This window comes from Microcebus murinus, chromosome 18 (assembly GCF_040939455.1).
Source record: "Microcebus murinus isolate Inina chromosome 18, M.murinus_Inina_mat1.0, whole genome shotgun sequence".
Taxonomy (NCBI): Eukaryota; Metazoa; Chordata; class Mammalia; order Primates; family Cheirogaleidae; genus Microcebus; species Microcebus murinus.
In genome coordinates, this window is record NC_134121.1 from 28,769,557 (window position 1) to 28,793,745 (window position 24,189).

Sequence of the window (24,189 nt, forward strand, 5' to 3'; positions counted from 1 at the left end):
TAATTCTTCCACTTTTATGAATGTTATTCATTAGCTTTGTATTACATGACTTTCAGAATTGGAGGTGGGAAAAAACATACAGAGTAAATTGTTCTTTTAAGTTGTGATTCGATATCTGTAACTGTTGAGACATTAATTTACTGAGAGATAAATTTAAGACCTAGAAAAGGATGAACAGTTAGTAACAGAAAGCAGCAGACCAATTAGACAACATGCTCATTAAGTCATCAGATAACTTACTTTAATTTACTTTTTCTAAATGAGAGAATATGGTTGAGTCCTTCTACCCGCTGAATGCTCAAATAGATAAATTGTGGGGTATTAGCACTGTGACATAGTTAGCAGGAAAACCAATCACCTTTTCCAGTCATGCTTAATTTACATACTATAATCTTATTGGTTAAATTTCAAAAGTCTTGTTTTTCAATTAAAAATAAAATCTGATTTTTATTTTCACATATGTAACTATTCAACATACTAATTTATTTGTGGGAAAATTCCTTTAAATAATAGATTAACTCCAAATGTAATTGATTATAGTTAGCAAATATAAAGTCACATAAATGCTAAGTTAGCCATCAATTTAACAAATTAAAGCAAACTAATTAGTATAATAGTCATATTCAACAAATTAGGGAATAAATTTTCAACTGATTTGGAGGCAACTGATGAAAACAGCAAATCTACAATTTAGTATCAGAGGCTCCACCTACTCTATACTACACAAATAATTCAAATTTTTTACCAAATATCAAATTAACTTAAACATTCTGACCCCTAGCTATTTCTGAAATAATCAAATTTATACTGGGAAATAGAACTAAAGGGAAATTTTAATTGGTTTTTTGTGCTCACTTTAAATGATATACATTGAACATTAGAATTGAAAACTAAGGACTTTGCAGGTTTTTAAAATTTTAGATAATTAACAGCCAGTCCAGAGATCTGCTTATAAATGACTCAGGACAGTTTATTAAATCTTATTGATAATATAGCTATATTTTATTAAAGTATGTAGTTGATGATTTTTATCTTTCTCACTGGTCCATCTTCCCCTTAACAGGTAGGTGACACATGCCCAATGTGGCCCCTGCCTGCCTCTCCAGCTCTCTGCCCATGCTCTTCCTTTTTCTAAGTCCTAGCCTGCTTTCAGTTCCAAGACTGACTTGGTTCCCTCCCAATTGTAGGACTTTTGCTGAAGGACTCATCCTGTCCTACCCAGACTGCTCTCTGCTATCTACCCCCCCCCACACACACACATACGATTTAACTCATCTCATCCAACAGCTCTAGCTTGAAAAAAATACCATCTGTTGGGAAAAAGGACTCCTTACTAGATCAGTTCTTGACACCTTTGGTTTTTTCTTCATGAATTAACAGTTTATAATAGTTGTTTAATGTCTGTTTCCCTCACCAGATTGTAAACTCCAAGATACCACGAAATGTTTACCATTGTAGCCCTAGCAGAGTTGGCTAAAAAAGAGAATTAGTCCCAAAGTACAACTTTTGTTGTCTCATAATTATTATTACATTTGTAAACTACATCATACAATTCAGTCTATTCTTTGGAACATTTAACTGTTTTCTGATTTCATAGTATATGAGCATTTGAGTTTAAACACTTTCTTCTTATTTGTAGGTTTTATTAAAAAATTAAAATTGAGCAATAAAGTATTAATCCACAAGTCACACTGAAATGTCTTAATATTTAATTTAATGTAAACATAATAAAATATACAAAAATAAGAATGGCTTAAGGTGATATTCAAATGGAAAGTAAAAATCCTTTCCCACCCTTCAATATTCCTGTGTCATAACTCTAAAGTTTCTTTAAAATATTGACATTTAATAGTTTCTAAAAAGTCACAAGGCTTTGTTTCTTCTCTGTTGGTTTATTTGGTGTTGAGATACAATTAAAATATTAAGCATCACTACTATTATAAAGGATTGAAACTCTAATTTTATAATAGGATATGGTTAACACTGGGCTGCCAAAGCACATCTTCTTTACATTTAATATATATTCTTCCCAATTAAAATATTATTGCTCAAATATAAATACATCCTACCCCTGATCAAAATTTTATAGTCTTATCTTGCAAATACAGTACAGATGTAATTAAACAGTTGGTAAACATATAGAGACTGAGCACAAATAAGGCCCATAAGGTACTGCTGTGTAATGTATCTACCATCAGGTTGATCAGACCAGTTGTTATATTTGACAGCAAGAAAAAAATTAACTGTTTTCTATTTAGAGCTATGATTAAACAAAGACTAAGTTCCTTTCTTTCAGCTTCAGGAACTAGAGATTCTGAATATTTTTTATTTGTAACAGGTGACTGGATAAGTTTCCAAGAACATGGTACTAGAGCTCCTTTAATTATAAATTTGGCAAAACTCAAAATTATATCACCCAGTAATAAAATACTAAGAAGGATCAGGCTAGAAGCAACTATCCAAATACAAAAAGCTAAATTGGCCATTCTTCGAGATACTGCTTCTACATTTACTTGAACTACGTAAAGGGATATGAAGAGGCTAATAGCTGCCAGTAGAAGACAACATGCTACTTTTATCAAGTCTTTGATATGTGATCTGTTCTTATGAACATATAACCCTGTTTGCACACCAGCCATGTATATTGCCACATATCCCAAGGAAGAGATTACTCCTTCTCGATTGGCATTTAATAGACCAACCCTTGTGCCACTGCCATCAGTGCCATACAAAATTAACCTCTTTAGTGGGGTAAAGTCAAGGGCTAGCTGGTATAATATACTAATGCTGAGGGCCACAATCCAAGACTTATTTAGAGGAAAAATAATCAATAGCAGTAATGTTATCATTCTCACAACTATCATGGTAAAGAAAAAGTTCCAGTGAACTCCATACTCAGTTATATGCTCCTGATAGCCTATGGATTTTATAATAACTAATCGTCCAATTCCTAGGAAGACTAATGGCCAAACAGCGTACAATGACTTTGTAAAATAATAAAATCTGGACCCTTTGATATAGTCTTTCCTCCTGACCTCTAAACAAACCATTGCAGTCCCAAAAACAAAGCCACCTACTCCAAAATCCATTGCTCCTGTCCCATAGAGCTCAGTTTTGGCAAATCTTCTGGGAAAAACTGGGAAGTCCACAGCCAAAATAGCAATAGCAGTAAACACGCTGGTAATTACACGGAAACAGGAGATAGCTGGAATGTATTCTGATTCTACACTGACTGTGAGGAATTTTCCAAGGATTTTCTGGACAGGCACTCTGGCATAGCAAGTCCTCCTTTGGTATATTTGATACAACAGCCCTGCCCCAAAGATAATCACAGTAAGAAGCTCAAGGAAGATAAATGAAGACAAAATGGTCAAGGTGGCCACCAGGGGAAGTATTAGGACAACAAAGTCAATGAAGAATCTAGTTTTCCAGGTGTGTGAAATAGAACATGAGTGCTGTGAGAGAATTATCAGGAATCCTCTGCACAGGACACAGAATGCAGGAAAGCACAAGCCCTCGGTGATTTCCAGCACGCTGGTTCCATTGAGGTTACTGACAAAAGCTTCCTTCATCTGCTTTTGGGACATTTTTTTTTTCTTCCTGTGAAAACAAGAGCAAAGGAATGGATTTGTTGAAAGCAACATTCTTGTGGAATTGGCATATTATGTACTTGACTGAATTATACTCTTATTCTAGAATTCAGAGCAAAACTTTAGTCCCTAATGATTTCAAATCAGGGGCATAACCTAGGATTGTGATTCCCCTTCCAAGGATTGTGGGAAGACGATAACACTGATGCATTAGGATGGGAATGTCATACTAATAGTATGAAACTATAGTATGAATTATTTCATACTAATAGTATGAAATAGCTTTAGCTATTCTCAGTACAAGACAGACTCTCACAGAAAGTGAATTTGGGAGAAAAACCCTGAGAATGGCATCATTGTCAGATAGGACATTCTATTTCAGAGCATAGTATATGTCATGAAGATCAATGAGGCCGGGCGCTGTGGCTCACGCCTGTAATCCTAGCTCTTGGGAGGCCGAGGCGGGCGGATTGCTCAAGGTCAGGAGTTCGAAACCAGCCTGAGCAAGAGCGAGACCCCGTCTCTACTATAAATAGAAAGAAATTAATTGGCCAACTGATATATATATAAAAAATTAGCCGGGCATGGTGGCGCATGCCTGTAGTCCCAGCTACTCGGGAGGCTGAGGCAGAAGGATCACTCGAGCCCAGGAGTTTGAGGTTGCTGTGAGCTAGGCTGACGCCACGGCACTCACTCTAGCCTGGGCAACAAAGCGAGACTCTGTCTCAAAAAAAAAAAAAAAAAAAAAAAAAAAAAAAAAGATCAATGAAAACTGAATACACCTTACTAATGACTTTATGCCAAATTCTGGGGTTGGGGGCTTGTAGCTGTAAGTACACTTTGGGGATGGCCTTGGTTTCTGTTCAAAGCCTCTCTAAACTTACTGCCTCCACTACAAAATCTGAGCCTTAAAGTGATTTCTAGAGCTCCAGGCTGCTCCCCTCATTTACAGACGGCAGTGTTTTCAGGTTAAGGTGGAGACAGGTAAAATGAGTGCATTAAAAATGGATGCATAGCACATACTCATGTTAGCTGCTTTTTAAAAAATGGATATAAAACACCTCTCTACCACATATCGACGTCTGAAAAGTGGCATACTGGAAGTACACATTTGTTGGTCAAACATGAACCATATTGAATAAATGCATGCATGTGTACATGATGGCCTGACTGGAACCTGCAACAATACCTCACGATAACCGACTCCAACCAGTTGCCCTTTTAAAAAGTCCTTTTCCAGACAGACGCCCGCCCTGCCCTTACACCTCACGCGCTCCAGGTGGTGTCAGGTCCCCAGACAGAAGGTAGTCTACCGGGGCAGTGCCGCGGGGATCCCACAGCACTCGCAGGACCACGCGGGCGGGAGCCAGCCGCTTCCGCCTTCCGGGCTGCGCTTCCGGCTGACGCGAGGCAGCCTGCTCTTCCGGGCTGGCAGATTCCGCACGCCCCCTCAGGATGGCGCCCGTTCCTACGCTCCGGGGACTCCCCACGCCTGTCCTTATCCATTTCGGGCTTGTGCAACCCAGATGCTCGCGAGCCGTGGGCCGGTCCATCAGAGAAGAGCCTGGAGAGGAAAAGGCGCGTCACGCGCCTCACAGCGGCCCCTCAGAACCCACGACTAGGCCCTGTCAGGGTAATGGGGTATGAGAAACGCGTGGAAGATTCGGCCGCGGCGACCTCTACTGAAAGGGACCCTGGGGGCGCCCGGAGGCCCCGGAAACCGTGCTTCCCGCGCTTCTACCCGCAGTACACGAGAGGCTGCCTTTTCACTCTCACTGTACCCCAAGGTTTCAAAGTATCTCACCGTAGAGGGAGCCTGCAAGCCCATTCCCGACGTCCCGGGCGGGCCACGTGCGGCCCGCCAGCGAGTGCGCGCCCCGCCTCGGGGGAGGAGCCGCCCGGCTCGCGGCTACTTGGCCCCTGCAGCAGCCGGCCGGCGAAATCCGGCGGTCCCGGCTTTCTCTCCTTCCTGCTCGCTCCCGCCCCTTTTCCTCCCCCGGCTCTTCCCGCCGCTTCACCCGGCTAGCCTGCCTTTCCAGTCTTGCTGGGCAGAGGCCGTACGCTCGGCGGCTCGGGCCGTGGGACCGGTGAGTGCCACCCCCAGCCCACTTCTGAAGCCCTCCGCGACCCAGAAGGGGCAGGGGAGACCAGTTTGCCCCCCAGCGCTGAGGTAGAAAGGGGCGTCTCCCGGTGCCCTTTTCAAAGCGCCGTTTCCCTCCCCCATTTCTTTTTGACCCTCTCCTGTCTCTGGAGATAGCCTAACTCTTGGCATTTTTTCAGAACCAGGATCTTTCATGGTGACCCTACACCTTTCCACGTCTCGGGCAGAGGGCGGCCCGAGATGGGGGAAGGAGGTCCCTACTTAAGTCCTCGTCCTGCCCAGGGACCGTGGAAGGGGCGGCGAGTCCCAGGAGGCGTCAGGACAGCCGCGCCCTTGGCTGGGGTCATGTCCACCTTTCTGGGAAGGACGTACTCTCCCCATGCCAGGTGCTTCCAGAGGACATCCCAGCCCTGGGCTTGGCGGGCACTTTGCCCAGACCGGGAGTCCCGGATTCCCGCCGGGAACCTGAGGGCGAGGCCGGCTGAGCTCTCAGGATCTTTTCCCAGCCCTTCTCCCCGTCTGCGCTCCCACGGTCCTTCTACGTGGCGAGAAAGAAACTGAGGCTGAGGAGGAGGAGGAAGAACCGGCTATCAGGTTGCCACTTGCCTTGACTCTGTTTCATGTGTTCATTACCGTCTCCCTTCTGCCCACAGTGGTCACACCCTTTCCACAAATTTTTGGCTGGTAACCGCACTGCTAGAGCTGGGAGAACTGGAGTAAACCGCCCTAATCAGACTTGACTCCAGCTGGGAGCTGATGGTGCATCAAAATAACCAACATTTGCAAAGCGCTCTCACAGGTATTAGCCCATTTGATCCTTAGCCCAGTGTGGTTTGGATATATATATATTTTTTTTTTGAAACAGAGTCTCGCTTTGTTGCCTAGGCTAGAGTGAGTGCGGTGGCGTCAGCCTAGCTCACAGCAACCTCAAACTCCTGGGCTCAAGCAATCCTTCTGCCTCAGCCTCCCAAGTAGCTGGGACTATAGGCATGCGCCACCACGCCCGGCTAATTTTTTCTATATATATATTAGTTGGCCAATTAATTTCTATTTATAGTAGAGACGGGGTCTCGCTCTTGCTCAGGCTAGTTTCGAACTCCTGACCTTGAACAATCCGCCCGCCTTGACCTCCCAGAGAGCTAGGATTATAGGCATGAGCCACCGTGCCTGGCCTGTTTGGATATTATTGTTCTCATTTTCAAAGGATAAAACAGAATAAGGCTTAGAGAACTCTTGTGACCTGCGTCAGGGTGGTTGTGGGCTTTGGATTCTAACCCCACAATCTGTCGTGCTCCCGCTCTGGACCTATCTCTTAAGATGACCTTCCACTTGAAGCTTTGTTCTCCTTGAGTCTTAAGAGCCCTCTGTGTGGCTGTTCCTGGGATGGGGTCCCATCAATGTCATGTGAATGTGTCCAGTACAGTCTTGATGTCTTTTTCCTACCTGAATTGTCTTTTTCCAGTTTCCATGGTAGTCCCTATCCCTGGGTTCTTTAAAGACTAGATAGATGTATTGGGGGCCTCAAGAAAGTCTCCATCAGAGTTAATCCATTATAGGCATCCCTCATCATCATCCTTCATTGCTAGGGGAGTTGCTGCAGCCTGAAAAATTCACATACCATTTCTTCAGATACTGGCCTAGACCCAGCCTCACAATACACCCCCCCCCTCAAATGGATTCTCCTCCCCTGAAATCCTCACCTTCTTGAAGTTGACACTGATGAGTTCCATCTGATTAGTGCTCCCAAACAGATTTTCAGCCCTTAGTTGTAGTGCTAACAATATTCACTAAGTGTATATTCACAATTGCATTTTGTATGGTGCTTTCAAACCATGACCTCATTGACCTTCACAACTACTCCTTGTGAGGTAAATTTAACTATCCCCTTTTATAAGGTGAGGAATTGAGGTAGGTGGTGTGGCTTACCCAAGCTCGAACACTTAGTGAATGACTGAGCTATGATTTCCCTACCACACAACAGCTTTCCTAGAGCATCATGAGTTGACTCTAGGCATAATGACCAGAAGATTTTCAGCCCCAACCCTAACCCTGTAATAAAACTGGCCCGGGGAGCCTCCAGAGGCGTTCATAAAAGTTTCCCGTTTCCTGATTGGCAAGGGAAAGGACAGACTCTCACTCTCTGCCCAGGCCTGCCCTGCTTCTCATTTTGGTTGCTTCTGTTTGGTGGGAGGAGTAAGGGTGAGTCACCCTGGAAAAACCTTCACCTGTGTGTGGCCCTTGTCTTCTCTCTCATGCCATAGGTTCTTGGGTGACTTGTCTCAGATTCTTCCAGAACTGAACTCATTGCTAAAGCCATGTCCCAGCTCATGGCCCCATGACCAGGTGGAGAGCATTCCTTGTGCCTGCGACCCCACACCCTGGCTGACCACACTGAAGCAATATGCTCCAGCAGGTAAAACCTTGACCTTAGATAACCCAGGCCCACAAGCACCTGAAGCACCTTCCCATCTTTTGCTTGTGTGAATGAAGTTTCTACTCCCCTCACCTGGAAGGAAGGGAAAGACCTCTTAAAGGTTGTCTTTTCTCTCTGAAGCTCGATACTCCAATGCCTTTTACCTACCATCGAGAAGCTTGTCCTGATCTCTGATTTGAATCTTTCTTGTTGTGGTTTTTAGCTCTTTTCCTTGGGATAGGTAAGGGAATCCTTCGGGCACTTTCATGGCCTTACAGAGGGAGTTCTGAGAGATGTCCCTGCCACCTGAATTATTGAGGCATAATAGAAGCCTGGGGCTTCCAAGAGGATCTGTTCCTTGAAGCAGAGCCTTTAAGAAGGAATTAGTCAAGTGGAGAAGGAAAATAAGCAGTCCAGGCAAGGATATCAGCCTGTGCAAAAATGTGGGAGATGACTTTTGTAGAAATACAGAAGGGTTCTGATGAATGGATCACGGAGTGCATGAAGACTGCCCTTATTCCAGGCCTCTGCCTCTCTGGAAAGGTTACTGTTGCCCCAGGCCTGTAGGATTCCAAATTACTCTTTATTGTGGAACTCTGTCTCATACCCATACTCTGTCTCACATTCTTCATGTGTAGCTTCTGGTCCAGAGAGAATGCCAGTACATATTTGGTAAATTTTTATTTTACTAAGTATTTCCAGGCACTAGGCTGAGGCAATGTTGAAGATGGTACTTGCCCTTAAGGAGTTCACAGTCTAGTGGAGTCCTAGGTAGGGTAAGTGCCTGAAACTCACAAAGATAACCACGTGTGGGGTTGGCCAGCTTAAAGGGAGCCATGGTAGACACTGCTGCTTGACATTCTGGCCATATGGCTCATGAAACAGGCTTGAAGGCTGGAGAGAAGCAGGAAAGACAATTGTCTGCTCTAGTTTAGTTTTTATTTTTAACTTGGCTTGGGTTTTGTTTGTTTTAAAGATGTGGGTTCACATCTGTTGCCCTAGCTGGAGTGCAGTGGCATGATCATAGCTCACTGCAGCCTCTAACTCCTGGGCTTAAGGGATCCTCTTGTCTCAGCCTCCTGAGTAGCTGGGACTATAGGCTCGAGCCACCATGCCCAGCTGGGTTTTGTTTTTTTCCCTCCCCCTTATTAAAAAAGCAGTAATGGTCACCATAACCATATTACTAGTTGCTGTGTGTTGAGCCCTTGTCTTGTTTAATCCTTATAGCATCCCCATGAGAAAGATAGAGTATTACATATACAGTGTTATTACAGCCTCATTTTGGAGATAAGGCTCAGGGAGGCTAACTGGCTTATTCAAGGTCACATTATCAGAAATTTGGAAAATACAGATAAACAAAAAGGGCATTAAAATTATCTAGAACCAACACTTTAGAGAATACCGTGGATTTTTTTCCCTAAATGTATTTTTAAAACACTGAAAGGTATACTTTTTTGTAGCCTGCTTTATTCCATTGTATGAATGTACTATAATTTAAGCAGTCTACCATTTAGAAATAGTGGTTTCAATTCTTTTACAATTATAAATGGCTTTATATACACTGACATTCTTTTTTTTTTTTTTTTTTTTTTTTTTTTTGAGACAGAGTCTTGCTTTGTTGTCCAGGCTAGAGTGAGTGCCATGGCGTCAGCCTAGCTCACAGCAACCTGAAACTCCTGGGCTCAAGTGATCCTCCTGCCTCAGCCTCCCGAGTAGCTGGGACTACAGGCATGCACCACCATGCCCGGCTAATTTTTTGTATATATTTTTAGTTGGCCAATTAATTTCTTTCCATTTATAGTAGAGACGGGGTCTCACTCTTGCTCGGGCTGGTTTCGAACTCCTGAACTCGAGCAATCCGCCCGCCTCGGCCTCCCAGAGAGCTAGGATTACAGGCGTGAGCCACTGCGCCCGGCCTACACTGACATTCTTAAGGCCTTTATGTAGGATCATTTTTGAGAAGCAGAATTGTAGGCTTAAGGAACATGGATAGTTTTAAGGCCTTTGATATATTATTGCCTAATTAGGAGAGCCACTTTTATTTACTACTTTTCTTTCAACATCCCCTCTCAAATGAAAGAGCCACTTTTAGAAGAAGAATAGCTGACTTTTTGGGGCACATTCCAGATGCCTTTCTAAAGCCTTCATGTGCTTAGTAGTATCTGTGAGGTAGGTACTGTCACCATTCCCATTTTATAGATGAGGAAAATTCAGGCACAAAGAAATTAAGAAACTTACATAAGATTATATTAATACTAGTAAGTGGTGGAATCAGGATTCAAACCCAGGCAATGTAGCTTTCAAATCCAGGCCCTTGATCCCTCTACTCAGGTGTCTCTTTAGTTGGATCAGAGCTGTTCATAAATTGTGGCTGAATTTGTGCCAGATGCCTGTCTTCTACTCCCACCCATCTTTCCGGCACCCCTGAGGGAGACAGGAGGAGAAATGAGACCATGGGAGGAAAGTGGGGAGATGAAACATGCACAAAATGTTGGATGAGCAAGGGAGAAAGAGAAGGAGCCTGTTCCCTTTGTGCCTGTTCTTCAAACAACCTTCTGAGCCAGGCTTTCTCTCAAGTAGACCCAGGGCAGAGGGAACTAATTTATTTGCCAGCCTCTATTTAAGCCCCAGTGAGCAGGTGACGAAGGCGTGGGGATACCTTTCTGGGAAGGTACAGCTGTTTTTCATCACAAGCTGAATGATCTCTTTCCAAAAAGGCCTAACTGGCACTTTTCCTTTGTAATACTCCTATAGCAGCCCCTCCTTTGGGCCACACTCCTGCCAGGCCCAGTAAGACTAGTAGCCTGGAAGCTGACACTTGGCCGGAGCTCTTGGCAGAGGAGGTGGGGTCGCATTTATTGAGTATATACTGTGTGCCTGGCACTGACTAAATGCTTTATATGTCTCTGCTTGCTTTTCTTCCCAATAGCCCTGTGAGTTGAGTTTATTTTCCTTTATTTACAAATAAAGAAGCTGTGGCTCAGAGAGGGTAAGTAACTTACTCAGGCTCACAGGACTTATAATTGGTAGAACTGAAATTTGAATCCAACCAGACTGTGATACTAGAGACCTGTTCTCTTGCTACTATACAGGCTCCCACCCTTAGGTAGCTGCCAGCTGGTCTGAATTCCAGCTCTCATGGCCTTCTTGTTCTCTTCCAGGTCAATGGCCACAGTCCAGACTCTGATGCCCAAAGTGGGAAATCTCACAGAGAAGACCTGCGGGAGTTCCTGGGCAGAGAGGCCCCACTGCACCAGCTGGATGATCTCACCAAGGTGAATCCTGTGACACTGGAAACAGGTATGGGCTTCCCACTCAAGAGCGCCATCTCCAAGAATGTGGAGGTGCAATGAGTTTATTCAGCACAGCTTCCCCAGGTCGGACCAAGGCAGGCAACACTCCTGACCTGGAGCTAGGCGGGTTGCTCCAGACCTCTGGGAGCCTGACTGCACCTGGGCTCCCCAGGGTAGGCTTTGCTGCAGATTTGGGGCTCGTCTTAATTAGATCTTATATCTATTCATCAGGGAGCTGCTAGGATCTAATGACACTTGGCTAATTGCAGAAGAAGGGCTGTTCGGCAGATGTGTGTCTGTGTGTGTGATTTTGTCTGCATTTGAGCCAGAGTTTGCTAACAGCATCTCTGTCTCAGTCCTGAGGTGCCTGCAGGCCCGGTACATGGCAGACACATTCTACACCAATGCTGGCTGCACCTTGGTGGCTCTGAACCCCTTCAAACCTGTTCCTCATCTCTACTTGCCAGAGCTGATGAGAGAGTACCATGCTGCACCTCAGCCCCAGGTAAGCCTCAGCCACTTCCTGTGGCCTCAGGGCTCCCCACCTTACCCTAGGCCTCCCTTCAGTTTTCCCGTCCTTATGGATCTATTCACCAGCCTTGTAGTCATTCAAATCTCCTGCCCAACAAGAGCTTGAAAAAGTTTGGACACAAAAAGAACTGACTACAGGATAGAAAGTACAAAGTGGGAGATAAATATGTGTTAACTGAGTTTGGAACCCATAATAGGGACATAGAGCAAAGGATGATTTTTTCTTGTTTGCAGGATTGACAGGAAAGGATTTACAAAGGTATATTTGACAAACCAGAAAATTATTTTCTGTTTAGAAAAGAATGAAGTTACATGCAATAAAAATTGCCCTAGAAGATTCAGCACATGTTCATCTTTACCAAGAAATATAAATTCTTCTATTGAGAAGAGAAATTATTTGAGGGGTAGAGGGTGGTGGTAGTGGTGGTACATGCAGGAAATGCGTATGATTGTGTTTAAAAGTGCATGATGTGTTCAGGGAGAGGCAAGAACAAACTTGCTGGCAGTAGATGAGGGTGGGAAGATGAGAATTGAGGGCTATTGTGAAGGGTCTGAAGCGTCACACCAGGTGGAGAGAAAACACAAATCGTGTTCATCCAGGTTGAGGTGGGACCGTGAACAGAACCCACTAGGGGAATGATTACTCTGGGATTCTGGTTCAGGAAGGTGAGAAAGGAGGCAAAAAGAACAGTTGGAGGCTTTGTAACTTTCTAGGTGATAGGTGGCTGGGGCAAGGTTACGTGTAGAGAGGGACAGCTCTAATGCTGTCCAGGTGCCTTCTCCCTCAGGAAGCTGTGGGTAAGTGATTATTGCTGGCTGGACTGGCTAGGCATCATGCAGATGGTCTGGCCCTCTGGAAGTTTGTGCATAGTGAAGTGTCAAAGTGGAGTCCACTGGAAGTCTGTCCTGAGACCCCCTATCTCCCCGACTATTTGCCCTGTCTCCTCAAAGGCAAAAGCCAGGTCATGGTCCCCTCTGTTTCCTTAGTGCCCAGTTTCATGCCCAGCACATTGAGGACAATTAATATTTGTTGAAGGAAAAGAGAAAAGTGACTTTGGAATTCAAATCACACAGGTATACTTACTTGCTGAGTGGCCTTGAAAGGTTATTTAACTCCTGTGAACCTTAGATTTCTCATCTATAAATAGGGTTAGCTATCTAACTATGTACAGACTTCTTAAGCAGTAACTTGTAAGTTCTTGCAAGCTGCAAAGTACAATAACATAAAATAATATGTAGCAGAATAAGACTATTAAAGCAAGATGAGAGTTTAAAGAGTTAAGGTCATAGACTAGTCAAGGCCAGCACTGCTTCTAGCCTGAGAGATGAGTGGGTCAAGCCACCATAGGGGTACCACAGTTAGGCCCAACATCCAGAAATTTTCTCGAAGAAGCATCCTGGTACTGCCATTGGCTGCCTCCCCATCTCACCCATCATTGGCTCAATCACTCCTTGAAAACAGGCATTCCCTCACATGACCTTTCACCCCTTGATGTTTTAGAAACTGAAGCCCCATGTGTTCAGTGTGGGTGAACAGACCTACAGGAATGTCAAGAGCCTGATTGAGCCAGTCAACCAGTCTATTGTTGTCAGTGGAGAGAGTGGTGCTGGAAAGGTAAGAAGACCTCTTTCTCACCCAACTTGTGGCTCGAATTTCTAGGGGTGTCGTTTGCTGCCTAGTTGTTGTCAGGTAGGCTGGCCAAAGCAGGGATTGGCACATAATGGTGGGCAAGCCCATGGCTGGAAGTCAAGTAACAGGGTTCCAGTCCAGGCTCTACCACTAGTTCTTCTATCACTTTTGGAGAGATAACTTTCCTTTCTAAGCCTTCATTTTCTCATCAGAGGTCTCTCCCAGCTCTGACACCACTGGAAACAAAAGTCAGCTGTTGAGGATTACAGCATAGTGGTTAAGAGCACATCAGAATGGTATTTAGCTCCTGCCAAGTTCTCGGTTCTCTTACTTGCAAAATGAGAGGGAGGAGAGGACCAACACCTGACTCAGGGGACTTCCGTGACAGTTAAATGAGCCAGTGCACATAAGGTACTTGGTGGAGGCTTGGCACATGGCAGTGGTGCTCCAGAAGTAGCTGGGGTTACTATTGGAAAGGATTTGTCAGGGTAGACCACTTGAACCCTCCAGGTTGTCCATAGTGGCAAGAGCAGTGCGTTGGGCCAGAACCTCGATGTTGGGGAGGATGGAGGCTCCTGATGTGGCCTCCTGAGTGGCAGAACTACAACAGGTGAAATAGAATGTGGCACAAGGATGAGTGAAGAGTTGCATAGCTCTTCAGAGAAGGCCAAGGCTTTGCCAGCTTCTTGTCAAGCCTCACCCAGCAGCCTCACCCTTTCCATAGCACTTTTACCCTCACAAGGGATTCTTTAGACTATAAACTCCCTCTGTCTTCACTCCATATGAGAGAATTGCTGAGAACCTACCAGATTCTAGACTTTAGGCTGGGGGCAGGTGGTGGCAGGGAAAGGATCAGAGTTGAAAAATGTAGCATTTAGCTAGGGGACTTTTAGTCCACTGAGAAAGAGAGACAAGGAAACAAAGACAGTAAGTTACAGGGATGAAGGCTTAGACTTGGGCTAGGAAGGGATCTCCAGGTGCTATATCAAGATGGCTGATGAAATGGCTGATGCCCAGCTCCTGGGCAAAGCCCATTGTTGCCTAGAATTGCTCTGGGGAACTGAAGCTGAACCTGACTGAAGACCCATGCAACCAGAGCCTGGTATAAACCTTTACTGAGCAGCTGTTGTAGCCATGGGCTAGGGCTAATATATATTTTTAAAATTTATTTTTACAGGCTGGGCATGGTGGCTCACGCCTGTAATCCTAGCTCTCTGGGAGGCCGAGGCGGGCAGATTGCTCAAGGTCAGGAGTTCGAAACTAGCCTGAACAAGAGCGAGACCCCGTCTCTACTATAAATAGCAAGAAAATAATTGGCCAACTAATATATATTGAAAAAATTAGCCAAGCATGGTGGTGGCGCATGCCTGTAGTCCCAGCTACTCGGGAGGCTGAGGCAGGAGGATTGCTTGAGCCCAGGAGTTTTAGGTTGCTGTGAGCTAGGCTGATGCCACGGCACTCACTCTAGCCTAGGCAACAAAGCGAGACTGTCTCAAAAAAAAAAATTATTTTTACTAGTAATGTAGTTATCTAATTCAAAAAATCAGGCAATACTATAAGACTTATAAAGAAAAACAGCATACCTGCCCCTAATCTCTCAATCCCTATTTCCTCTCTCCAGGGGTGGCTACTTTCACATCTTTTATCAGTTTATTTGGGTGTTTACATTCATGTTTCTAAACCATACGCTTAAATTGTTCCTTACTAACTTTTTGGCTTTGAACCTTATCTGTTCACTTCCAATTTTGATGAGGATTTATCACTTATTTCCCTGTCCCCAAATAAATACTCAATGTAATAATATCATACTTTCTAATTAAGTTAATATGTAGCATTTACATTATTTTGACCATGTACATATTATTCACAGCAAAGCCATATATTTCTTGTATGGTTTTTATTTTCCATCTTCTTAATAATTTCCCTTTTTTTACTTTAGTTTTTATATTCCTATTATTAATTCACTACCAGATTTGTCACCAAAGCTGAAAAACAACAATAAAACTGACAAGCAAATCAGGTCCCCCCTCCCTTTTTTTTTTTTTTATGAAGATGCCCTTCCTAGAGCTCTCAGATCTTTTTCTCCCATCTGGATAGGCGGCTGCCTAGGGCTGCTGCCACACAGCTGTTACTCTGTGGACCCCCAGATTCCCATCTGCCCTGGGATAAATTCCCCCCATTGCTTGGAGCCCATGGCTTCCTCTTTCTTCAGTTATTGCCTTGTTTTTATGGGGCACATTCTTCAGTAGTTTCCAGAACAGGGTACGTGGAGGGCAAATTTTTAATTTTTGTTAAATTTTAAATTTTGTTACATATCTGAACATATCTGTTCTGTCTCACATTTGATTGATATTTTGGCTGGGTTTTATAATTCCAGATTGGGAATCATTTTCCTTCTAAATTTAGAGGGTTTTTCCCCCTTATGTATTGCTGTTGAGAGTCCTAGTCCATACTGGTAATTTGTTTTTCTTTCCAAAATATTAAAATTCATAGTGCTGTGTCTTGGTGTATGTAGTCTTTTCTCACTTATTATGCTGGGCACTTTGTGTGAGTCTTTTGAACCTGGAATCTTGTGTCCTTTTGTTCAGGGAAGTATTTTTGTTTTATATCTAATAATTTCCTCCCTTTTGTTTTCTCTTTCTAGAACTCCTAATTAGTAGGATATTTGGTTAATTATCTAATAATCTTATTTTTCTCACCTGTTTGCCCATCTCTTAACTTTTTTTAATCTTCTGAGATAATTTTCTTTACTTTCAATTCCTCTGAACACTTGTCAAAAATTTAAATTTTAAGTTCTAATTCTTATTACATTTATTGTGATACCTGTCATTCATGTAAAAGAGATTTACCAAATAGTTAATAATCTTTGAGTATCTGCTCATATTTTTTTTTTTTTTTTTTTTTTTTTTTTTTTTGAGACAGAGTCTCGCTTTTGTTGCCCAGGCTAGAGTGAGTGCCGTGGCGTCAGCCTAGCTCACAGCAACCTCAAACTCCTGGGCTCAAGCAATCCTCCTGCCTCAGCCTCCCGAGTAGCTGGGACTACAGGCATGCGCCACCATGCCCAGCTAATTTTTTATATATATATCAGTTGGCCAATTAATTTCTTTCTATTTATAGTAGAGACGGGGTCTCACTCACTCTTGCTCAGGCTGGTTTTGAACTCCTGACCTTGAGCAATCCGCCCGCCTCGGCCTCCCAAGAGCTAGGATTACAGGCGTGAGCCACAGCGCCCGGCCATGCTCATATTTTTATTTTTATTTTTTTTTATTTTTTATTTTTTTTATTTTTTTTTATTTATTTTTTTTGAGACAGAGTCTCGCTTTGTTACCCAGGCTAGAGTGAGTGCCGTGGCGTCAGCCTAGCTCACAGCAACCTCAAACTCCTGGGCTCGAGCGATCCTTCTGTCTCAGCCTCCCGAGTAGCTGGGACTACAGGCATGCGCCACCATGCCCGGCTAATTTTTTTTATATATATATCAGTTGGCCAATTAGTTTCTTTCTATTTATAGTAGAGACGGGGTCTCGCTCTTGCTCAGGCTGGTTTTGAACTCCTGACCTTGAGCAATCCACCCGCCTCGGCCTCCCAGAGAGCTAGGATTACAGGCGTGAGCCACCGCGCCCGGCCTCATATTTTTAAATAAGGCTTTAAACAACTGATTAGAATCTCCTGTTTATGGATAGGATTTCAACCAGGGGCCTCAATGGAGGTAGCATTTTAAACCTGTGGGACTGTAAATGTCCATAACGTTTCTCATGAGTTTGTTGGTACTTCCAAGAAAACGTTTTTCCAGTCTCTTCAGTAGAGATGTGGAAACTGTAAACAGTTAAATGGAAATTATCAAAATGAAAAACATGATGAACAATTCCTTCAGGCTTATCAATATATTAGACATGCACAAGAATGCATTAATGAACTTGACAGTTGGTCAATAGACATGCACATTGAAAAACAGAAGTGCATGCAAGAACTGTAGTACAATATCAAATGGTCTGCTATACAGTTAGCCGTTGAACAACATGGATGTTAGGGATGCCTATTCCCCACCCAGTTGGAAAATCCACTTACAACTTTTGACTCCTGAAAAACTTAACCACTGACCTACTATGGACCAGAAGCCTTACTGATAACATAAACAGTCAACTAAGACATACTTTATATGTTATTTGCATTATACAATGCATTCTTAGAATAAAGTAAGCTAGAGAAAAGAAAATGTTATTAAGAAAGTCGTAAGAAAGAGAAAACATATTAACTATTAAGTGAAAGTGGATTATCATAAAGGTTTTTTTTGTTGTTGTTTTTATTTTTTTTATTATTATTTTTTTAATTTTTTTTTTTTTTTTTTTTTTTTTTTAGACAGAGTCTCGCTTGTTGACCAGGCTAGAGTGCCGTGGCGTCAGCCTAGCTCACAGCAACCTCAAACTCCTGGGTTCAAGCAATCCTTCTGCCTCAGCCTCCCGAGTAGCTGGGACTACAGGCATGCGCCACCATGCCCGGCTAATTTTCTATATTTATTAGTTGGCCAATTAATTTCTTTCTACTTATAGTAGAGATGGGGTCTTGCTCTTGCTCAGGCTGGTTTCGAACTCCCGACCTCGAGCAATCCGCCCGCCTCAGCCTCCCAGTCATAAAGGTTTTTATCCTCATTGTCTTCACATTGAGTAGGCTAAGGAGGAGGAGGAAGAAAAGGAGTTGTCTTGCTGTCTCAGGGGTGACAGCGGTAGAAGATGAGGCAGGAGACATTTATTGAAAATAATCTGCATATCAGTGGAAATGTGCAGCTCGAACCTGTGTTGTTCAAGGGTCAGCTGTACATGTAATTGGTGTCCCCGGAGAAAAGGGAGAATGTGACTCAAGTAATAATTTACAAAATTAACAAAAGATGGCAAGCGTAGAGCCAATAAACTCAGAAAACACCAAGTAGGATGAATACAAACAAAACACATTTAGGCACATTATAGTCAAAGTGCTGAAAACCAGCACTTTTTCTGGCTTAAAAGAAGCCAGAAAAATGTTACATAAAAGGAACAAAGATAAGGCCGGACGTGGTGGCTCAAGCCTGTAATCCTAGCACTCTGGGAGGCTGAGGCGGGCGGATTGCTCGAGGTCAGGAGTTCGAAACCAGCCTGAGCGAGACCCCATCTCTACTAAAAAAATCAAAAGAAACTAACCAACTAAAAATACATATACAAAAAATTAGCTGGGCATGGTGGTGCATGCCTCTAGGCCCAGCTACTTGGGAGGCTGAGGCAGGAGCTGATCGCTTGAGCCTAGGAGATTGAGGTTGCTGTGAGCTAGGCTGATGCCACGGCACTCACCCTAGCCTGGGCAACAAAGTGAGACTCTGTCTTAAAAAAAAAAAAAAGGAACAAAGATAAGAATGACAACAGACATCTTGCCAGAAACTGCAAACCCAAAGAGCTGAAAGAAAATACCTGTCAATCTAGAATTCTGTTAACAATCAAAAATATCTTTCAAAAATAAAAGTGGGCCAGGCATGGTGGCTCACACCTGAAATCCTAGCACTCTGGGAGGCCGAGGCAGGTGGATTGCTCAAGGTCAGGAGTTCGAAACCAGCCTGAGCAAGAGTGAGACCCTGTCTCTACCATAAATAGCAAGAAATTAATTGGCCAACTAATATATATAGAAAAATTAGTCGGGCATGGTGGCACGTGCCTGTAGTCCCAGCTACTTGGGAGGCTGAGGCAGCAGGATTGCCTGAGCCCAGGAGTTTGAGGTTGCTGTGAGACAGGCTGACGCCATGGTACTCACTCTAGCCTGGGCAACAAAGTGAGACACTGTCTCAAAAAAAAAAAAAAAATCAAAGTGAAAGATTTTTTTCAGACATGTAAAGGTTGAAGGAATCCATTACCAGCAGACCTACATTACAAGAGATGTTGGGCCGGGCACCGTGGCTCACGCTGTAATCCTAGCACTCCGGGAGGCCAAGGTGAGTGGATCCTTTGAGCTCAGGAGTTCAAAATCAGCCTGAGCAAGAGTGAGACCCCATCTCTACCACAAATAGAAAGAAATTAGCCAAACAACTAAAATAGAAAAAAATTAGCTGGACACGGTGGCACATGCCTGTAAGTCCCAGCTACTGAGGAGGCTGAGGCAGGAGAATTGCTTGAGCCCAGGAGTTTGAGGTTGCTGTGAGCTAGGCTGACACCACAGCACTCTAGCACGGGCAAGAGAGTAAGACTCTGCCTCAAAAAAACCACAAAAAAAGAGATGTTAAAGGAAGTTCTGTAGGATAAGGGAATATGAAACCAAATAAATATTTGGATCTATACAAAGGAATCAAGAGCATTGGTGATGTGAAATCTTGCCAGGTGTGGTGGCTAACGTCTATAATCCTAGCACTTTGAGAGGCTGAGGCGGGAGGATTGTGTGAGGGCAGGAGTTTGAGACTAACCTGAGCAAGAGTGAGACCCCATCTCTACAAAAAATTTAAAAATTAGCTGGGTGTAGTGTTGTACACCTGTAGTCCCAACTACTTGGGAGGCCAGAGCAGGAGAATTGCTTGAACCCAGGAGTTTGAGGATGCCACTGCACTCTATCTAGCCTGGGCAACAGAGTAAGACCTTGTCTCAAAAAAAAAAAAAAAAAAAAAATTCACTCTAAGGCAAAAATGGTATTAATAACAGTGTATTTATCATATGATAAAATGAAATCATAAAAGTATTAGATTTAATCAAAGGCAATAAAAGAAAATAGATCCTATGAAATAATAAGATGGTAGATTTAAATCCAACCATAGTCATAGTTACATTAAATGTAAGTGGTCTACTCATTCCAATTAAAAAGCAAAGAATGCCAGATTGGATTTTTTTTAAAGGCAAGACCCAAATTACATGATATCTTCAAGAAATCCACTCTAATTATAAAGACATAGATAAGTTCAAAGTAAAAGGATGGAAAAAGATAAACCATCCCAACATTAACAAAAACTGAAGAGGTTACATTAATACGGAACAAAGTTTTTTTGTTTTGTTTTGTTTTGTTTTTACCTGGCTAGAGTGCCATGGCGTCAGCCTTGCTCACAGCAACCTCAAACTCCTGGGCTCAAGTGATCCTCCTACCTCAGCCTCCCAAGTAGCTGGGACTACAGGCATGTGCCACCATGCCTGGCTAATTTTTTCTATATATTTTAGTTGGCCAATTAATTTCTTTCTACTTTTTTTAGTAGAAACAGGGTCTCGCTCTTGCTCAGGCTGGTTTCGAACTCCTGACCTTGAGCGATCCGCCCGAGTGAGCCACCACGTCCAGCCTGAAACAAAGATTTTAGAAAAAAGAATGTTACTGAGGGTAAGATGAGACGTTTCATAATGATAAATGGGTGAATTCATCTAGAAGAAAACAGTTCTGGGCCGGGCCAGGTGGCTCACACCTGTAATCCTAGCACTCGGAGGCCGGGGCGGGAGGATAGCTTGAGGTCAGGAGTTCAATACCAGTCTGAGCAAGAGCCAGACCGTATCTCTATTAAAAATATAAAAATTAGCTGGCCATTGTGTGTGTCTGTAGTCCCAGCTACTCGGGAGGCTAAGGCAGAAGGATCGCTTGAGCCCAGGAGTTTGAGGTTGCTGTTAGCTAGGCTGATACCACAGCATTCTACTCAGGGCATCAGAGTGAGACTGCCTCAAAGAAAAAAAAGAAACAGTTCTAAATGTGTATGTACCTAATTACAGTTTCAAAATATATGGAGCAAAAACTGATAGACTTGAAAGGAGAAATACATAAAATTATAATTTGAGATTCTAGCATTCTCAAGTATAGAACATTTACAATATAGACTGAATTCTGAGCCATAAAACAAATCTCAGATGGGAAAGATTAAAATCATACAAACTATGTTCTCTGACCTGAGTAGAATTGAACTAGAAATAAATAACAAAGACATGTAGAAAATCCTAAAGCATTTGAAAATTAAACAACACACTTCTTCTTAAAGAGACAGGTTATCACTATGGTGTCCAGGCTAGACTCAAACTCCTAGCCTTAAGTGATCTTCCCACCTCAGCCTCCCAAGTAGCTGGGATTACAGGCATGTGCCACTATGCCCAGCTAAACCACACACTTCTAAATATCCTATAGGTCAATGATGAAATCACAAGGGATAATATAAAATATTTTTAACTAAACAAATATGAAAGACAACATACCAAAATGTGTGCTTTTGAGAAAAACATTGCTTAGAGGAAATTTGTAGTATTAAATGCTTACATTTTAAGAACAGAACAAAGAATTTTATTACATATTTTAGAAAAGAATAAAGGACTCAAATCATTAATCTGAGCTTTCACCTTGTATTAGTCAACTTGGGCTGCCTTAACAAAATACCATGACTGGATGTCTGAAACAACAGAAAGTTTCTCACATTTGGTGACTGGAAGTCCAAGGTCGGTCGGTACCAGCATGATTGGGTTCTGGTAAGGGCTCTTCCTGCCTTGCAGACTGCCACCTTCTTTAATGGACTGAAAGATGAGTAAAATGATAACCCTCCAATCAAACTTATAAAAAAAGAAAAGACAAAAATTACCAATATTAGGAATGAAAGTAGACATTGCTATAGATTCTACAGATTGATAAGAGAATATTTGAACTACTTTCTGCCAGTAAATTATACAATTTAGATGAAATGTAAAAATATTTTTTTTTCTGTCATCTGCCATTCCTGTATGTAAAAATATTTTTAAAGACACAAACTGCTGAATGTCACACAAAAGAAATATATAACCTGAATATTTCCTATTTATGAAAGAAATTTAAGTCATTGTTAAAAGCCTTTCCACTGAGAAAGCTCTAGACCCAGGTGGCTTCACTTGTGAATGCTACCAAACATTTAAGGAAGAAATGTTACCAATTCTACACAGATTCTTTCAGAAAACAGAAGAGAAGGAACATCTCCAACCTCATATAAAAACCTAAAGAATGAAAAATAAAAAAATGATACTACAGCTAAAATTTAGAGTTTCCCAAGGTGATAGGATATAAGGTCAATGTATAAAAATTAATTATATCTCTATACCCTAACAACAAATCTATGTCCTAGAAACAAACAATTGGAAATTCAAATGAAAATACATCTAACTTCAGCTGATTGAGAATGAAAGAGTATGAATTTTATAATTAGTATGCCTGTCTATAAATCAGAGCCCTGTCATTGACTAGTCATGTGATCTTCAATACATTTTAAAACTTTTCTGTGCTTTAGTTTCATCATTTTAAGAACAGTTGTGTAATTGTACCTGCGTCTGTAAAGTTTGCAAGAAAATGCAGAAAGTTTGCAGAAAGTCTCTGTAGCTCAATACCTGCCACAGAGAAATCACCATGAGCTGTGAGGCCTCAGGGACACTGAGGCAGAGCTGGGAGAAACAGATTTGCACCCCTAATTTACAGGGGAAGTGCCTTGTTCAAGGCCAGGGTTGAATTTGGCGTTCACCCATGTAGTTGATGACATATGCATGGTGGAGAAGAGAGCTCTGGTGGGCATGGTTCCCTCAGACAGGCTTATAAGAGGGAGGAAACACTGATACAGCTCTCACAAGGCTCTTTCTGCCACAGACATGGACGTCCCGCTGCCTGATGAAGTTCTATGCTGTGGTGGCCGCCTCACCCACATCATGGGAGAGCCACAAGATTGCAGAGAGGATTGAACAGAGGATCCTACATTCCAACCCTGTCATGGAAGCTTTTGGTGAGCTCAGTGTCATCTGCACATTACCTCAGTCCCATTTCCTCTGGGATTTGTTATACCTTCAGAGAGAGGGGCAATGCTTTGAGACCCCCTCTTTGGGGGTTGGAGGATGAGTGTATCCTTCACTGTCTTGGATGCCTAACCAACTCCCAGGTACCCTTCAGCAACCTTCTAATAGGGGTGGTGCATTCAGTCATCTTCCCCCCTCCAACCTAGGCACATGCAACAGTGATGCTGGAGAGGACCTTGTGGCTCCTATCTTTCTGTCCAGTGTCCTGATGGTTCAAAGAAGGGCACTTGTCCAAGGATACATAGCAATTAGGGTCCATGTTGGGACTGGAGCCCAGATGTACCTTACTGGCTAAAGCCAATAGCAACAGCTTGTTTTTGACCTTCCCTTCACAGAAGACAGTCCCTGACTGCTTAGGCTTGTTCATTCCAATTCCTTGCCAGGAATTTCTTCTAACTCTCCTGAATTCCACTTAACTCAAGCCTGAGCGCCCATTCCCTACTTCTGTCCCCTGCAACATGAAAACTGATAAAGGGGCTGTTTAGGTGACTTGAGGATAGGGGTATGATCCCCCACAGACATGGGGCCACCTTGGCCCATGAGAATTCTATACACCTATGGGAGTGGTATAAACATGGATGTGATCTGTAGGGAATGCGTGTACGCTGAGGAATAACAACAGCAGTCGCTTTGGGAAATTCATCCAGCTCCAGCTGAACAGGTAATAGCTACTGTCACCCTGGCTAGTGGGAGGATTGGGTGGGAGGGGTTGAAAGTGGCCAGGACAGTGTCTAGGCTGGGCCCCCTAGTGGAGAAACCCTGCTCTTCCTGGCATGTATGTTTATGGGATTCTTTAGGATCTGTGACTCCTGAGGATGATCTTTGAACTGGGGAATTCTAGCTACTCCCACCCAGGGCAGTGTG

The 24,189-nt window shown here is 43.1% G+C and overlaps 3 protein-coding genes across 8 annotated transcripts in view; 2 read left to right on the top strand and 1 right to left on the bottom strand.

Moving 5' to 3' along the window:
- The window catches only part of CA4 (carbonic anhydrase 4), a 179,097-nt gene that overhangs the window by 69,267 nt on the left and 85,641 nt on the right, over nt 1-24,189 (top strand). The window lies entirely within an intron of this gene.
- PIGW (phosphatidylinositol glycan anchor biosynthesis class W) lies at nt 1,700-5,523 on the bottom strand. 3 transcript variants are annotated; one of them, XM_012778708.3, is made up of 3 exons: nt 5,395-5,523; nt 4,854-5,154; nt 1,700-3,600 (listed from the first exon to the last, which is right to left on the bottom strand). In XM_012778708.3, the coding sequence occupies exons 2-3, from the start codon at nt 5,141-5,143 to the stop codon at nt 2,076-2,078; spliced, it is 1,815 nt and encodes a 604-aa protein (XP_012634162.1). In that variant the 5' UTR covers nt 5,144-5,154; nt 5,395-5,523; the 3' UTR covers nt 1,700-2,075. The 3 variants fall into 3 exon arrangements, with proteins under 3 accessions (XP_012634162.1, XP_012634394.1, XP_012634249.1); XM_012778940.3 differs by lacking the exon at nt 5,395-5,523 and having other exon boundaries at nt 4,904-5,032; XM_012778795.3 differs by lacking the exon at nt 5,395-5,523 and having other exon boundaries at nt 4,780-4,987.
- MYO19 (myosin XIX) overlaps nt 5,075-24,189 on the top strand; it is a 38,983-nt gene continuing 19,868 nt past the window's right edge. For 3 of the 4 annotated variants that reach the window (XR_012913059.1, XM_012777664.3, XM_020280871.2), the window contains exons 1-8: nt 5,075-5,677; nt 6,345-6,490; nt 7,953-8,104; nt 11,266-11,404; nt 11,754-11,902; nt 13,430-13,543; nt 23,123-23,255; nt 23,917-23,986. Coding sequence is in view for 3 of the 4 variants with exons in the window: in XM_012777664.3 (XP_012633118.2) it covers nt 8,093-8,104; nt 11,266-11,404; nt 11,754-11,902; nt 13,430-13,543; nt 23,123-23,255; nt 23,917-23,986 (617 nt within the window). In the remaining variant the exon portion in view is untranslated. The remainder of the gene's footprint in view (nt 5,678-6,344; nt 6,491-7,952; nt 8,105-11,265; nt 11,405-11,753; nt 11,903-13,429; nt 13,544-23,122; nt 23,256-23,916; nt 23,987-24,189) is intronic. The other variant, XM_012777750.3, reaches the window with a different exon arrangement.